This window comes from Arachis duranensis, chromosome 7, assembly GCF_000817695.3.
Source record: "Arachis duranensis cultivar V14167 chromosome 7, aradu.V14167.gnm2.J7QH, whole genome shotgun sequence".
In the NCBI taxonomy this organism is placed as follows: Eukaryota; Viridiplantae; Streptophyta; class Magnoliopsida; order Fabales; family Fabaceae; genus Arachis; species Arachis duranensis.
Window position 1 is genome coordinate 45,416,290 of NC_029778.3, and position 17,561 is coordinate 45,433,850.

General features: G+C 38.2%; 2 protein-coding genes across 2 annotated transcripts; one reads left to right on the forward strand and one right to left on the reverse strand.

Annotated features, from left to right (window-relative positions):
• The first annotated feature begins 2,981 nt into the window (after window positions 1–2,981).
• LOC107458859 (uncharacterized) lies at window positions 2,982–3,562 on the forward strand. Its single transcript, XM_016077068.3, has one exon. The coding sequence runs from the start codon at window positions 3,073–3,075 to the stop codon at window positions 3,334–3,336; it is 264 nt and encodes an 87-aa protein (XP_015932554.1). The 5' UTR covers window positions 2,982–3,072; the 3' UTR covers window positions 3,337–3,562.
• Window positions 3,563–3,741: 179 nt separating this feature from the next.
• Window positions 3,742–8,746, reverse strand: LOC107458858 (pentatricopeptide repeat-containing protein At1g43980, mitochondrial; the record flags this gene model as incomplete). Its single annotated transcript, XM_052252013.1, is given in 3 exon segments — window positions 3,742–6,880; window positions 7,453–7,525; window positions 8,623–8,746. A coding segment is annotated over 1 exon segment (1,893 nt). The 3' UTR covers window positions 3,742–4,456.
• Window positions 8,747–17,561: the final 8,815 nt, after the last annotated feature.

Genomic DNA, 17,561 nt, shown 5'->3' on the forward strand with positions numbered 1-17,561 from the left:
AGATTGATTGTCAAGTATTAAGAAAACAAGATGTCTTGATTCGTTAATCTTGCTTGGTTGTCACGATATTAGGAGACAAATCAATAAATGGTAATTTTCTGAAAGGCCTATTTTATGAGACAAGCAAATAAAACATATAAAAATTAAAAATAACATTGTGCATGCATATTATATCATATTGTAAGTATATACAATGAATAATTATTATATATTTCTAATTTTACAACTAAAATATGACCCATGTCATTTTTTCATTATAATTGAAATAAAATCTTTCTTTCTAAAATAAGGAGAATTCTTTTCTCCTCCATACTAATTTTACAATCAAAATGTGGCACATATCACTTCCTCATTGCAATTGAAATCAAATCTTTTTCTCCAAAATTAAAGAGTTCTCTCCTCCTTTATTCCTTTCTCTATCTCTCTCATTCTTTCAACTACTCTATCTCTTTTTATATATCATTATCAATATCAATGACTAATTACTAATTTAAAAATCAAAATATATAACATGACATTCTTTAATTGCATTAAAATTAAAATTGAAATAGAAATATACCTATATTATGTATCATATATTACTATCTAATTTAATAATCAAATATGTCACATGACACTCCCTTATTAAAATTGAGAGAGCATATTTTTCTCTAAAATTAATAATTTTCCTTCCTAAATTCTCTCATCTACCTCTCTCCATTTTTCTATTTTTCTCTGCCATTTTCACTCTATATAAAATTTATATTTTATATTAGTAATTTGACAAATCAAAATATATCATCCGATATATTTTTATTACAATTAAAATAATTTTTTTCTTCCAAAATTAACAAACTCTCTCACTCTCACTTTCATTCTTCATCTTTTCTTTCATTCTCTATTTTTTCTACCTATTTGTTTTACAGAAAACAAAATTAACAAAATAATAATTAAAAATTTTATTATTTGATTTTTTATTTACAGAGACCTTGGTCTTCTTAGCTAGACTTTTGTCAACCTACTTTTTTTTTTGTAAAAATAGTTTTATTTTATAAATCTTTTGAAACATGCATAATTTATACTATTAGACCAAGTGAACTGTAATTTTAAAAAAATTATATTCCCGTAAGGTTACTACGAGTAAAAGTACTAGTTTTATTCTAAAAAGTTGTTACAAAAGTCGCAATCTCTCAACAATCTTTCAATCCGCAATCTTTGCAATAAGAATAAACTAGTTAAAAAAAGATAAAAGATAAAAAGAAAAACACACTTATTTTTGTTAAACAGGAGTTTATTTGCACCTTTTAATTTCGGAGAACCCTAGATATTAGTTGCACCTATTGTCACTGTTAGAATATAATTAGGATCAATTAGAATCAATTAGCATATCTGGATATTTATTATAGGATATTACATCTTTATTATTACGATTCTCTTAGCACCTATAAATACCCTTCTATATTGTATCGTTCCAAGAGACAACTTGAATACACTCAATAATACACAAATCCTTTCTCCTGTTTAGTCTCTTGTTTCTAACATGGTATCAGAGTCATGGTATCCTCCTTGAAGAGGATATGTTATTTTTCTTGTGGTGAAATCACCGTAATTTTTGCATTTTTTTCATGTCATTCTTCTTTCCCTTTTCTCACTCCTTTGATGCTTTTTCACCTCACCGACTAGTCTGTTTTCTCTGTCTTGTGTTTTTTCGAGTCGAATGATCAAACACTATTGTCATCCGCTGTTTACCTATTCTCATGAAGAAATCATATAGTTTTTGCTCTCTTTCGGCAGTTTTGTCTGCGTTCTCTCGTGACAATTCCGTTTGTTTTCTCTCGTGCCAATTCCGTTTGCGTTCTCTCATGACAGTTCCATTTGCGTTTTCTCGTAACAGTTTCATCCGCGTTCTCGCGTGGCAATTCCATCTGCGTTCTCTCGTGGCAGTTTTGTCTGCATTTTTTCGTGGCAGTTCCGTCTGTGTTTTCTTGTGGCAGTTCCGTCTGCATTTCGTCTGTGTTTCCTTGTGGCAGTTCCGTCTGTGTTTTTTTCCGGTAGTTTCGTTTCCATCTGCGCTTCCTTCAGACAAGCAGCAGCTCCATCTGCGCTTCCTTCAGACTTTTGGTAGTTCCATCTGCACTTTCTTCAGACAGCGGCAGTTCCATCTGCGCTTCCTTCCGGCAGTTCCGTCTGCACCCGCGGTAGTTCCATCTGCACTTCCTTTCGACAACGGCAGTTCCGTCTGCGCTTTCTTTCGATAGTTCCGTCTGTATCCGTTCTATTAGTTTATGCATTTTTTTCGTTATGTTAAATATGTTTTACTTGAGTTTGAGGGAGATGTTAAAATATAATTAGGATCAATTAGAATCAATTAGCATATCTGGATATTTATTATAGGATATTACGTCTTTATTATTACGATTCTCTTAGCACCTATAAATACCTTTTTATATTGTATCGTTCCAAAAAACAACTTAAATAAACAACTTGAATACACTCAATAATACACAAATCATTTCTCCTTTTTCCTGTTTAGTCTCTTGTTTCTAACCGTGACAAAAACGGAATGCGTCAAATTCTGTCCGCTATAGTAATCCAATATGTAAAGTAGTTTTGTTTGCTTGTAGGAGAAACCAATTTAATAATCGTGAGGTAATCAATCATTCAATTAGGCATCTAGATCAAGCTGATGAGTCATCACCTCCATTGATCAAGTCATTACGTTTCAATAGGAAACTTCATTCTGACTTTTATTTACGTCAGACAAGCAATTATCCTCCTAATCGGGATTTTCATAATTTACTTTAATGACCACCGTGCCCTTGACACGTATTCATTAATTGTTTCTGGATAACAATGAAATTTCCGCCTCCATATTCCCACATTTTCAACGTGGTAACAGGTCAAACTATTCGTTTACTTTTCCAAAATCCAAATGTTGGTCCAACATGTCCTTCCACACATTACGTAAAACCTTTATAAGGACGCTTGCATACCATCCTTTCTACATAAATTCATTAATTGTGTTCTTTCTTATTATTAGAGCAAAAGATTTCATTAATCAATCATCAAAGGGTGCTATTTTCTTTTATAACTATGGAGAGCAGCTTAGGTGACATCCTGTTGAAGGTGGCAGTGTTCTTCCTAGTACAGGCTTTGGTATACCTTATCCTTTCAAATTCATCAAATATCTTTTCCAAGAACATCAAGAGAACCCACAGCTTCAAACCTGCACGGTCTGTGAGCATTCGGCAGATGCTGGCTTTGCTCTCCGATTTTCCGCCGGAAGGAGAACCCTCCCCCTCTTCAAAGAGTCCTCAATCGCCATCCCTTCATAGTTATGATAAGAAGCGATCTTAAGTGTTATCAGGAACAGGATTGCATGTAAATTAAACTAGTTAGTTCTCTCTTTTATTTTAGAGTATACAGAATTGTTAGGCAATCCTAAGTTATTGGAGAGGTCTTCAATTCTTTTGTTCATTTGATATTTGTTGAAATATTAAGATTTATTTATTCTTTATTTCACCCCTATTTTGTTGAATTATCAAGTATTCAATTAAGAACTCGATATGGTTGTAAGTTGTAACTTCTTGGTCATAAATACTTACTTGTAATAATTGCTTGTTAGTCTCTCTACACGTAACCCATTCTGTTTGGTGTAAATGAAAAAACTCTTATACATGTATCTAATTGAATATTCTTACATCAATAAAAATAATATAAAAATTTTTATATAGTCGATAAATGAAATTAGTCTTTTTAAAAGTGATAATCCTCAATTGATCTGAGTTTTTACAACCATGAATCAAGATGATCTTTCTGTCATCACAATAGTTAACGGAATATTTATATGAAAATTGTGACAATTTAACATCTAGCTCACATAACATTAAAAGTGTGGAACTTAATTTGGTTCCTCGATAAACTAAATTTCACAGATGTTAGATCATTCAATTTAGTCCAAATAATGGCTAAATTGAGTTTTACATCATTAGCGCAATGTCAGCTAGCATTAGACTGCCACAATGGCACAATGGGAATTTACAAAGTTGGTAACAAAAGGACCCGTGCAACTTGATTCATGGATCTCTTCTGTTCCATTCTGTGTAACCCCAAAGAGATAAAAACCAAATTAAAATTACCTAAAATGCGTTTTATTATTTTGTTTACTATAATGATAGTTATTTGGTATAGTAATTAATTACCTGGTTATCATCAGTTCATCACCATGGTCGACGAAATACTGCTGCAACTCCAATTGTACCACCTCAGCTTTTGGAGACTCAAAATGCAAGGATTGGAGAAGGCAAGCTGATAAGTAGTTTTTGCAATAAGCCGCTGAATGCTGCATAATGAACGGCATATTTACCAATAGTGATGAACGGGAGTATGAGTTAGGTGTTCAGTTCAATATTTTTCGAAAGGGCTGCAGCAAACTTTCATCCGTTTGTTTACATTTCCTTTTTGTCTTACGGATTTTCTAGGCACACCCTTCATTCTCAATCTCCCAGAGCAGTAAATTCAAAATCAAATAAAGATCCCTGCCTCCATAATGCTGTAATTGATTTGATGCGAACGAGTATACCTGATTTTTTATCGCTACACAACTGTATCCAATGAACTCTTTAGCACCTCTTTGTTCCACAGCCTTCCTGGCTCGAATTGAGCTCTCCCATTTGCCCCTCATCTGATAAGCCTGAGCCAACACCAAATATGGAAACAATGTCTGCGGTTCGCTTTTTGTTATTCTCTCTGCAACTCTTTCAATAACACACAAGTCTTCATGGATTGCGCATGCAGAAAGAACTGATCTCCAAATGTTGGAGGGGGTTTTACATTGCATTGTTTCAATAATGTCCATCGCTTCTTTGATCATACCAGCTTGACTCAACAACTCCACAGCATAAGCATAATGTTCTTCCCCAGGTTCTACGCCAAATTCCTTCTCCATTGATAATAATATTTTAATTGCTTCATCAACTAAACATCCATAGTTGCATGCTCGAAGAACTGCAGCAAGTGTAATTCTATCTGGTGGTGTAGGTTCTCCAATTAACTCCTTAAAGAGCTTCATGGTTACAGGCACTTTGCCATTGTAAGTCATTCCCATCATTATTGTATTCCATGACACCAAATCCTTTATTTTCATTTCATTGAAGATGTTTAAGGCATCATCAATAAATCCAAATTTTGCATACATATGAACAAGAGAACTGGCAACAACTACTTCTGACTCAAAACCTAATTTAGGAACCAGAGAATGGATTTGATTACCTACTTCAACTGGCATGAAAATTGAAACTGAACTCAGAAGACAACTTATCATGTATTCTGTTGGTCTGATATTCTTCCTCAGGGTCAGCATAAAGAGTTGCAATGCATCCTCCACTAAATCATGTTTCGTGTAGCTTGAAATCATGGAATTGCATAGAACTGAATCCCATTGATCTTGTTCTTTGAAGAGCTGGATGGAGTCCTCCAATCTGTTGCATCTGGAAAAGAGGGCAATAGCAGCGCTTGACACAGTGCTATTTGAAACAAATCCCAACTTGAAACAAAGGGTGAAAACTTGCTTACCCCTTCCCAAATCCTGCAAGTTAGAACAGACACTCATCAATATCGAACACGTAAACTGGTCAGGTAAAAACTCCATAGCTCTCATCTGATGAAACTGCTCAAGAGACAACTCTGGATATCCAGCTCTACAACAGGCCCATATCAAAGAGTTCCAAGATATAACATCAAAGTTCTCCATGGTCAAAATCACACCAAAGCAATAATCAACAAGACCAAGTCTCCCATACATAGCTATCACCGAATTTGCAAGCACCACATTGGACAAATCAATACCACTCCTGATCATCCTACTGTGGACCTGCTTAGCATGACAGGGACTTGACACAATTGACGTCATTATTGAGAAAGTGAACTCACTTGGCCTCACACCAGTACCCTGCATCTCAACAAAAAGCTCAAAGGCTTGACAACAAAACCCATTTAGTGCAAAACCCGAAATCATCGTGTTCCAACTAACAACATCTCTGACAGGCATTACATCAAACAAGTGGCATGCCTCCCCAAGGTGGCCACTTTTGAGAAACCCCTTCAAATAAATGTTCCATGATGTCAAATTCTTATAAGTAATTTCATCAAACACCTTAACGGCATCATTGATTTGGCCAAACTCACAGTATAGATCAAAACAGCGATTACCCAGATATGAATACGAGTTAAAACCCAATTTGATGAAATGAGCATGGAGGGTTCTGAGAAAGGCAAATGATTTATTATGGGATGAACAATGATCCAAGAGAAAAGAGCAATAGGAGAGTGAAGAGTGAGGAATTCGTGTTAGCTTCAAAAACGGGTACATGCAAATAAAGTGTTATGCAATGCTTTAACATGAAATATGCATAGTGGAGCAATTCACACTCAAATAATATGCGTCTCTCCCATTGTGACAACATATGGAGGAATGTAGTGATGGCCAAAGGGTTGAGATAATTGACACCGCAAAGTTTAGTAGAGGGAAGTATTGCATGGGAAGTTGACTCCACCTTAGCCTTTGACTCCCCGGCTAAACCAAATCCACTATTCCTATTACGTCTTTAGTCCCACTCCAAAGAAGCAAGCTTCAAACATGTTCATGGCCTAATTAATCAAACACATTCCAACTGCCTTAATGCCAATCGGCAATTGAAGCTGCAGGAGCTCAGACAAGGATGCAATGCAGCAGTAGCCTTCATCATGTTCAAGGTGGTGTAGGAAAAATTTATGCACCAGATGTGGTTTACAATGTAGCAGCCTTTTCACAGTTTTATGTGGTACTGAGGAATTGATTGCACTTTTACTTATACAAGGTGTGCTTCAAACATTTTTTTGGCATATATCTTTGCATGCAAACCTGCATAGAAATTAGTGCAGATTAAATCAACAAATATTAAAACAATAATGGAGCTGTCAATTGATTGGTGTACAAAATCTGTATGATTGTTCTAAGCCATAGCTTGGGCAGCAAAGATGAAAAAGCAATGTTATTTGCATGCATGTAAGCAACATTCACCATTGATTAACACTCTCGACTTGACTAATGTCTTAAACCAATATGCTCCTTATGTTTGAAATCTGACACACTTGGTTAACTATTGAATAATTATTTCTACCAGCTCAAGAATACATTGAGATTCGTAGTCCAATCTATTCACTTGCACACATAGCTATCATTTCCCTGCTCTCTAAACACGATGACTTCATAATTGTTTTGTCCCTCTCTGTTCTCAATTTTACTGTCTTCAATCTCCTAACTTCTTTTATTCTAGTTTTAAAACGGCTCCAAAGTTTGACATTTTTACTATTGTTACATCAAAGCTCAATTGGAACTTCAAACTTTATTTAGACCGTGCTATTCGATTTGAGAATTTATGAGTGCCTAATATCTCTTTACTTATAATGCAGATTCAATATAATAAATTGCACCTCATTTGGAGACTTTGTAGATCAAATCTTGCCTCATTTTGGCAAAACTGGTACTGAATATCTTATGGTGGTCCTGCAGCAGTTCAAAGCCAGAAAAAACAATCGTGATTACAGTTAGTGAAATTCTTTCTAGATAACTCCCAACCTATTAATCACATCATACATCAGATACATAGAGAATATAACTATCACAGTAAACTTACACTTAGTGATATAGATATTTACACGATTATAGTTAGTGATATTCTTAATATTGTCTCTAAATATCTACACTAATAACTGTAATTTACTGTCTCTGATATCACTATCTAATGAGCTATCGCTAATTGCTTTCAGTGTCTTTGGCTTAATTCAATCTAAAGTCTCTAACTCTGCCTAAAAATTATCAATTTTAATTAATTGTGATGTTTCATTGGCAGCAACACCCAATTCAAAATGCCGTTGGAAATACACAATTAGAAACATCAAATAAGTACTTTCTTTTGATATGGTTATGAGCTTTTATTTATTTGTTTATTTATTTATTTATGAGTGCATCACAAATTATGGCATCAATAGTCAGATTGATGTATACTAATTTCAATTTTTTTGGGGTATTTAATTGAAAATTAAACATGCACTTGTGAAGGTTGCAAAAGTCAAAATGTAGATAGAGTATTGGCATATCATGCAAGTAATGCAACAAGTAATACCAATGCCTACTATTTAGGCTCCAACAATGACTAACAAATAGTTTGAAGCCAGCGCATGATAGAGAATCAGCCGTTGTCTTCTAAAGGTATTAGCTTTTCATACAATAATCTTTGTGGAGTAGCAATGTTAATAAAAGTATTCATTAAACTGATAGAAATTAAAAGTGTTGATAAAAGAAGGCTTGGTGTTTCCTTTAGCATACACGTGATAAATCAACAGCAACATTTGATGCCTTGGTGCCAACTTATGGACATAGACTTATGCAAATTAAAGCTAGGCTTGACTGCTTGAGTGGGAGAGAGAGGGGGAGAGGGGGGGTTGGAATCTCTATTGGTGGCAAAGGATGAAAAAGCAACAACAAAGGGTATTGCTTATTAACCTCTCAACCAAGTTCTTCAGACTAGACACAATCAAAAACATCATTTCAAGCATTGCATGGGAACTGTAGGAGCTGGGTTTGGTTTAGCCCAGACCTACCTGCACAGAGCCCGGAGACTACGACTAGCAGAGAGCGACGGAGAACAGCTCAGGGGAAGCAGCGGTGACGACGAGCTCAGAGGTAGCAGCGACGGCTGAGTACAGATGTTGTAGCCCCGGCCGATAGTACGAAACTAAGAATCCCAAACCTAATTGTTGGTTCAACCGTGCCGAGTGACGCAAACATTGATCTAGCCTGGTTAAAATTGGAGACCGGCTAAAAGGGTAATTATCCAAATTAATTTTCAAAAATTAAAAAAAAAATATTTTAATCTTTAAAAAAATTAATACACAGATTAATTTTTAATATTTTTTATCATATATAATAGTCTTATGTCTATTTTTTTGACATGACTCACTAACAAAAAATATTAAGTTGGCAAGTAAACTCACACACATAATAGTTAAGAGTCTACCTATGCGAAAAAGACAAAACCTTCTTCGATCTATAATTAGAAAATGGCATCGTATAGTGTCTTCTTATATTGAAGGTCTCGTTCTTCATTGTTAAGGCTTTATATTGAAACTTATGCATATTGTCACCAACACCAACGACAGTACCACCACCAAATTCATAATTGCCAAGGAAAAATCAAATAGTCACCAATGAGCATGATTGTTCCAATTTCAGCAATGGCATGGAGGATCACGTGGTGGAGTAAGTGGATGATGAAGAAGAAGAAGAAGATGGTGACGATGGTAAAGATGGTGAAAGAGAACAAACTAGATCTATTTTTTGGCAACCTTCGAGAACCCTATTCACTAATCTCGGGCAGGCCCTTGCCCAAACCCTTCAAAACAAATTCTCCTTTTTATCTTTGATTTGTTTTGTTTAATCGCCACAATAAAGACGGCGACGATCTTGCCTTTGACGTCATGATTCTACCTCTGACGATTATCCTCAAGCAACGATAATGACATTCTTTTGAACTAGGTCAAGAGCTAATTCAATTAAAAAATGATAAACAAATTAAAAGAGTGAATGAAGAAGAGGGAAAGATCAAGAGAGGGAACATAAGAGGAGAGAAAAAGGTGGCAGTAACATGACTGGTGATTAAGGCAACAAAAGACGAAACATAGAATGTCAAAAAGGAGTTGTTGTTGATGAGTGATAGAGGAGACATTTTTTCTTTTTTGTGATGAAGGAGTTGCGTTGATGACGATACAATATATAAGATTTTACAGTAGAAGAGGCATATGGTAAAGGAGAGTGAGGCGGTGGTGGTGGTTAGGTCTAATTGTAGAAGAAAAATGAGAGAAAAGGAGGAGGAAGAAGGAAGAAGAGAAAACGGGAGAGAGAATGTAGAAGCAGTGGTAGTGGTCTGTGTGGCTAGTAAGTCATGCCAGGGATTGTTTTGTCCTTCTTGCATATGTGGACACTTAACTGCTATGTGTGCGATTTTATCTACCAACTCAGCATTCTTCATTAGTGAGTCATACTAGAAAATAGACAGAGTTAGTTGTATCTAACAGAGAAAAAGTTAAAAGATTGATTTACATATTAATTTTTTTGAAGGACTAAAATGTTCATTTTAAAAATTTTTGGAGACTAATTTAAATAATTATTCTCGGATAAAATATACATGAAATTTTCAAAAAATAAATACTAATACCTAACTATAAAAGATTGAAGCGCTAATAAATTTCTATACAAAATAACAAAATTGATATTATATCCATAAAAAAAATAAATTATGGTTGATAATATTATCTTAATCGTAAAACATGATTTAAAATGTTTAAATTACTTCTTATAACTTTATTTAATCCACCATTTCTCTTCTTTTTCTTCCACCACCACATTCTGATGCACCCTCTTCAAACAATAATTAGATGTTTCTTTTAGACATCTAATAAAAAAATAATAATTATATTCTATTATTTAAAAAAAATATTAAAATTAATTATCTGACCCATTTAAAAAAAAGTCACACAAAATAAAAATACATCAAAATTTTAACCATATATCACAAATATTGGTCTTTCAATTATTGAAATAATTTTGCCAGTAATTCTATTTTATATAGTGTTGATATCGATTAACTCATTTGAATAAAAAGTTACTTTAAAAAAAGTAAAATACTTTTTAAAAAGTAAGTACTTTTATTAAATTTTAAGTACATTTAGATATTTTTTAAAAAAATAATAAATAAAATAAGTATTTTTTTTCTTAATCTATACTGATTTGTAGTTTATATGAAAAGTAACCATGTAGCAGATCACGCATGTTTTTTGAGAAATAAAAGTAAAAATAAAGGAAAAAAATATTCTTATGGTGTGCGAAATTAAAACTCACACAACTTCAACGGTAAGTGTATCGGGTCGTCCAAGTAATATCTTGGGTAAGTGAGGGTCGATCCCACGAAAATTTTTTAGATTGAGCAAGTAATAGTTATTTTGCTAGAATTTGTCAGGCAAACAGTAAAAGATGATTGTTGGTGTAAAACGCATAAGTAGTAAAAAGCAAGTAAAGAAAAAGGGTTTAGAATAAAACAATAATGAGAAAACAGTTAAGGTCTCAGAGATGTTTACTTTTCCGGATTAAAATGCCTTACCAACTATTTTAACAATGAGTGATTCATTCTATGACAAACCATAAGTGATTAAAACCTAATCTCTTAGCGATTTAATCTCCTCGAATCCTCATCAAAAGCCACTCTCGTGGTCATTCAATTCAGATCAGAGGGTGAAGCTCAGCAAACTGGTTTAGCGCCACAAAAACCTCAATTACCCATAACTAACTGAATTTTATGTTACATATCTAATTAGCTTACGTAAATTGCAGTTTAGGAGAAATAGTATTTGAATTAATTTCCTAGAGAGAAATACTGCCCTGCTGCGAGGGTTTTTCAAGTTCTGCTAGGGTTTGCAGAAAATACTTATTTTGCTAGTCAAAATCTCTAGAGTGTCAATGATAATACAATGGCAGCTCCTACTGCCTCACAGGGAACGGGTAGAGAACAGACTAAATTAGAGGAAGAACAGATCATAGTTTTTATAGATGAAGACATCAAAGAAGGATTGGATTTATGTAACAAAAGTTTGATTGGAAGATTACTGGCGGACAAATCATTCAGTGCAGGTATATTGGAGGCTGCTCTAAATACAATATGGAGACAACCAGAAGGCTTCTAGGTTTTAGGTCACGGAGGTAACAAATTCCAATTTTTTTTCAAGGATGAAATCGAATTGCTCAGGGTGGAGAAAGAGGCTCCTTGGTTGTTCAAGAATTATATTCTGTTACGGACTCGCACAGTCCAGCCCAATTACCCGACAGGTCGGAAAAACTGCCTCCGACCCAAGCCCCAAACCATCCTCTACAATAAGGAAAACCCGACGGGTCGGTCCCCCGCACCTGACCCGAAGCGCGCACGACTCGAGTCACCACGCCCAGCAAATGGTCGGGTCAGTATCCCCGGACAGCACCCAAAGCCCCAATCCGGTGACCGAAATGACCTACTCCTCCCCCACGTGGACTAGGATAGCTCATAGAAGCTTCCTGGCCAGTGGGTTAGGTCACCTATGGGCCCACCCAATACAGTATATAAGGGACGAGACCAGCTCTTCCCCCAAGGTACGTAACATCCTACCTAATTTGGCTATCACCTCGTACAGACACTGACTTGATCGTCAGAGTGTCTTTGCAGGTGGCCACCCCTCTTCCACACCATCTCCGGCACCTCCAACTTTCAACCCACATCTCTACACCCGCTCCAAGTTAGCCCAAGGCCTCACCCTCTCATCCTTTTGTCGCTACCCGACTCGACGAACATCTGAGACCTTTCAGGTAAGCAACATTGGTGCCATCTGTGGAGATCCTGGAGCAAACATGGAGCGACTTCCCACGTCAGAGGAACTTCGCCAAGGAGGAGGGGCCCGCCTGAGTAGGGCGAGTTTGATGGCTTGCACCGGCAAACAACCACGATCCTCTGTTCAGCCAAACCAACCAATCTACACTAAGGCCCCCGAAAGACGTCCCTTCGGAGGGACGGGAGCCGACAGTGCCAAGATTATGCAGGAGCTTAGACACAGAGTACAAAACCTCTAAAGGGAGCTGGCAGCAAGGAGTCGATCCCACGGAGACGTCAGCCGATCCCGCACCCGTTCCCCCTCCCAAAGATACAAGAACCGAGAAAGGAGCCCGACAAGACACGAAGATGAAGCGCATACACAGGTGACCTCTCGATATACCCAAGGTAGGTCCAAGAGCTGCAGGGAGTCCCAAAACGGAAAAGCCAAGAAACGACTGGAACCCGTCATCATAAGAGCCACCCCTTTCCACCCTTCGATCCTCAAGGTCTGGCTTCTGAAAAATTTTGACAAGCCAACGGACATGAGGTACGATGGGACTAAGGACCCCCAAGAGCACCTCACAGCATTTGAAGCAAGAATGAATTTGGAAGGGGTAGGCGATGCGGTCAGGTGTCGCGCATTCCCCGTGACAATGACCGGCCCAGCACTCTGATAGTTTAACGCGCTCCCACAAGGATCTATCACGGCCTTTACGGACATCTCCCAAAGCTTCCTAGCTCGGTTCACGACACGCATAGCCAAGCAAAACACCCGATTAACTTGCTAAGGGTTACCCAAAAACTCGGAGAGCCGACCAGAAAGTTCCTGGATAGGTTCAACGATGAATGCTTAGATATCGACGGCTTCACGGACTCAGTTGCCAGTCTCTGCCTAACGAACGACATGCTAAACAAGGACTTCAGAAAGCACCTCACCACTAAGCCTGTCTGGACCATGCAGGAAATTCAAAGCGTGGCTAAGGAATACATCAACGATGAGAAGGCTATAAGGACAGGACAATCCCAGGGACGGGACCTTGGCCAGGCAACCCAAGCAACCCCACAGGTAGGGAGGTTCACGAACTACATGCCACTCACGGTGCCCATAGTGGAAGTCTACCAGCAGATTGCGGACAAGAGAATCCTATCCAGACCTAGACCATTGAAAGAGAGAACAAGAGGCAACAAAAGCCTTTACTGTGATTATCATAAGGAATTCAGCCACAAGACCCAGAACTGCTTCGATCTCAAAGATGCCTTAGAGCAAGCCATCCGAGAAGGGAAGTTAAGCGAGTTCTCCCAGCTCATCCGGGAACCGAGGAGGCAGGAACGAGAACGCTCCGAAGAAGATCACAGCCGGACTATCAAACAAAGACAAGAGCCCATAGGGAACGCTGACAACCCCCCCAACTGTTGTGGTCAACATCGTGGTCGAGCGTGGCACCCCCCAAGTCCAAATCAGTAGCATAAAAGGATACTCAGATCCTTTCCATCTCGACAGGGGGTCCCACCGCTCCAAGCAGAGGACCCCCCATGATATCTTTCGGTCCGGAAGATCAATGGTTTCACGATTTCCCCAAAAACCCCCCATGGTAGTCACAACAATGGTCGGGACAGGATTAGTCAGACGAATCCTCGTTGATACCGAGGCCGACTCCAACATCCTGTTTAGGAATGTATTCGACGCCATGGGGCTCAAGGAATCCGACCTCAAGAATCACCAACACGGGGTTATGGGGCTGGGTGATAACTATATAAAACCTGACGGGACAATCTCTCTCCCAATCTGCCTAGGAGCCGGTGACGACAAGAGGTTGGTTATGGCGGACTTTGTAGTCTTTAGAGACTCCACAGCCTACAACATCATTCTAGGGAGAAACACCATCAACGAGTTCTCAGTCGCGACATGTACTAAATTCCTAACAATGAAGTTCGTAACGGACAAGGGAACCGTTGGCTCCATTTGGGGAGACTTAGAAGCGGCAGTTGCCTACGACAACGCCAGTCTCTCCCTAAGAAAAGAGTCTAAGAAGGCAGCCAGAGTGTTCTTGGCAGACCTGGACGTAAGGATGGAGGACAAGCCGACGCTGGAACCAGAAGGGGACATGGAGAAATTCTAGATAGGAAAGTCAGCAGAGCAGTTTACCTTCGTAAGCAGGAACCTGCCTCACGAACTCAAGGGCCCCCTCATGGAGGTCGTAAGGGTGAACGGCGACCTCTTCTCATGGACACCATCAAACATGCCGGGCTTGGATCCCGAAGTCATGTCCCACCGACTAGCTGTCAAACCAGACATCAAGCCAGTAGCCCAACGGCGAAAAAAGATGTCTCAAGAAAGGGCCAATGAGGTCGCCAAACAAATAGCCGGGCTACTAGAAGTCGGGTTCATCAAAGAGCTCGAGTACTTGACATGGCTGTCCAACGTCGTCCTGGTCAAAAAAGCCAGCGGGATGTGGAGAATGTGCGTCGACTATTCCGACCTGAACAAAGCATGCCCTAAAGACTCTTTCCCCCTCCCCAACATCGACACCTTGGTAGACTCGGCGACAGGGTACCATTTCCTCAGCTTCATGGATGCGTACACCGAGTATAACCAGATCCCGATGCACCGACCTGATGAAGACAAAACGGCGTTCATAACGCCAGGAGGCACCTATTGCTACAAAGTAATGCCATTTGAGTTGAAGAATGCAAGAGCCACCTACCAAAGGCTAATGAGCAAGGTCTTCCACGACCTCTTCGGCAAAATAGTAGAAGTTTATGTCGACGACATCTTGGTGAAAACGGCATAACCGAGCAACCTTATAGACGATCTCCAAGCTGTCTTCAAGGCTCTAAGAAAATTCAAGATGAGGCTCAACCCACTCAAATGCACATTTGCCATGGAAGCTGGGAAATTCCTAGGCTTCATGATAACGCAAAGAGGGATGGAGGCCAATCCAGACAAATGCGAAGCTGTCCTCAAAATGACGAGCCCAGGGTGCGTCAAAGATGTGTAGCGACTCACCGAGAAACTTACGGCTTTATCCCGATTCTTTGCGGCCTTGGCAGAAAGGACCATCCCATTCTTCAACCTAATGAAGAAAGGAATCGTCTTTGAATGGACCTCGGCATGCGAAGAAGCGTTTAGCCATTTCAAAAAGATACTCTCAGAACCCCCCGTGCTCAGCAAGCCCAAAGAAGGAGAACCTCTGTACTTATATCTGGCGGTGACCACACAAGCCATGGCGGCAGTCCTCATCCGAGAAGAAGACAAGACACAACGCCCAATATACTTTATCAGCAAAGTACTCCAAGTAACAAACCCCTTTAAAAATTGTTAACCGAGTATTGAAACCTCGGGTCGTCTTCTCAAGGAATTGCAGGGAGGTATGTTCTTATTATTGGTTATGAAAAAGTGCGTTTGGGGTTTTGGATTAAGGTAAAAGGTTAGTTGGGCAATGGGCACAGGTATATTTTCAAAGCAATAAAAGTAAATGAATGACTGTAAAATAAACTTTTGGCAAGGTGTAAGAACTGGAAGTCTTATCCTAGTTATCCTTATCAATTGTGATGAGAATTGGATTTTTCTCCCACTTTGTTAACCTCTAACTATGAAGGTAAGTTAAGTGGATGAATTAATTCTAATTCTCAACTAACAATGAGTTTGATAACTCAAGAGTCACCAATTATTTAACCAAGACCAAAAGGAAAGAAAATTGTATCTACTGGAATAACAATATCTTCAGATTGGGGATAATAAAAAAAAGCAAACACAATTCTGAAATACCTCAATTATATTAAATAAAATATTCAAATCATAACATGGGAAACTTCATAAATTTAATTGGAAAAATAAATAAAAAGGAACATTGAACCTGAATCGAAAGTCACTCTTAAAAACCAAGAGAAGTCCTAAATCCTAGTTTCTAAAAATCCTAATTTCTAATCCTAATCCTAATCCTAAGAGAGAGGAGAGAACCTCTCTCTTTGAAAACTACATCTAAAAATATGAAAAGTGAATTATGAGAGCCTGATTTGAATGGATGCAATCCCTCTACTTTATAGCCTCTAATCTGAGTTTTCTGGGCCGAAAACTGGGTCGAACACAGCCCAGAAATCGCTGGAGAAGAAATCTACCACGCTGGTTTTTCGTCACTGCGATGCGGCCGCATGGAGCACGCGGTCGCGTCACCTAGCGTCAGGGCCACTATGGAATATTATATATCAAATCGAAGCTCCAGACGTTATCTTTCTAACGCAACTAAAACCGCATCATTTGGACCTCTGTAGCTTAAGTTATGGTCGTTTTAGTGCGAGAGGGTCAGGCTGACAGCTTTGCAGTTTCTCCAACTTCTTGTATTCTTTCCACTTTTGCATGCTTCCTTTCCATCCTCCAAGCCATTCCTGCCCTATAATATCTAAAAATACTTAACACACATATCAAGACATCTAATGGTCATAAGAGAGGATTAATAATAAGCAAATATAAGATCAAAGAAGCATGTTTTCAATCATAGCACAAAATCAGGAAGGAAAATGTAAAACATGCGAATTGTATGAATAAGTGAGTAAAGAGTTGATAAAAACTACTCAATTGAGCATAAGATAAACCATAAAATAGTGGTTTATCAACATCCCCACACTTAAACAATAGCATGTCCTCATGCTAAGCTCAAGGAAAACTATAAAGAGATGAAGATGAATGATAGAATGTATGAGATGCAACCTATGAATGCAACTAAATGCAACATGCTTCTACCTACTTGGTTAAAAGTAAACAATTCTTTTAAGAACATATATGAACTGGATTTCACTAATTCAAATCATAAAAATGAAGTATAAATAGACTTGCAAGGAGAAAATAGCTCATGAAAGCCGGGAACAAGGGATTGAGCATCGAACCCTCACTGGTAGTGTATACACTCTAATCACTCAAGTGTTTAAGGTTCGATTCTCTCAATTCTCTACTAACCTTGCTTTCTAAGGCTTGTTTTTCTTCTACCAATCAACAAAAATTTAATGCATAAATGCACATATCAAGAGGTCTTTTAAGGGTTGTAATGGGGTTAGGGTCAAGGTAGGATTGTATTTGGCCAAGTAGACTAAAATCTGAATCCTTAATTAACTGAAACTTTCCCACCTAACTTAAACAATCCATGTAATCAT

What these genes read in the sequence shown, in the direction of transcription:
- LOC107458859 (XM_016077068.3), top strand. Translation starts at nt 3,073, where the DNA reads ATGGAGAGCAGCTTAGGTGACATCCTGTTGAAGGTGGCAGTGTTCTTC.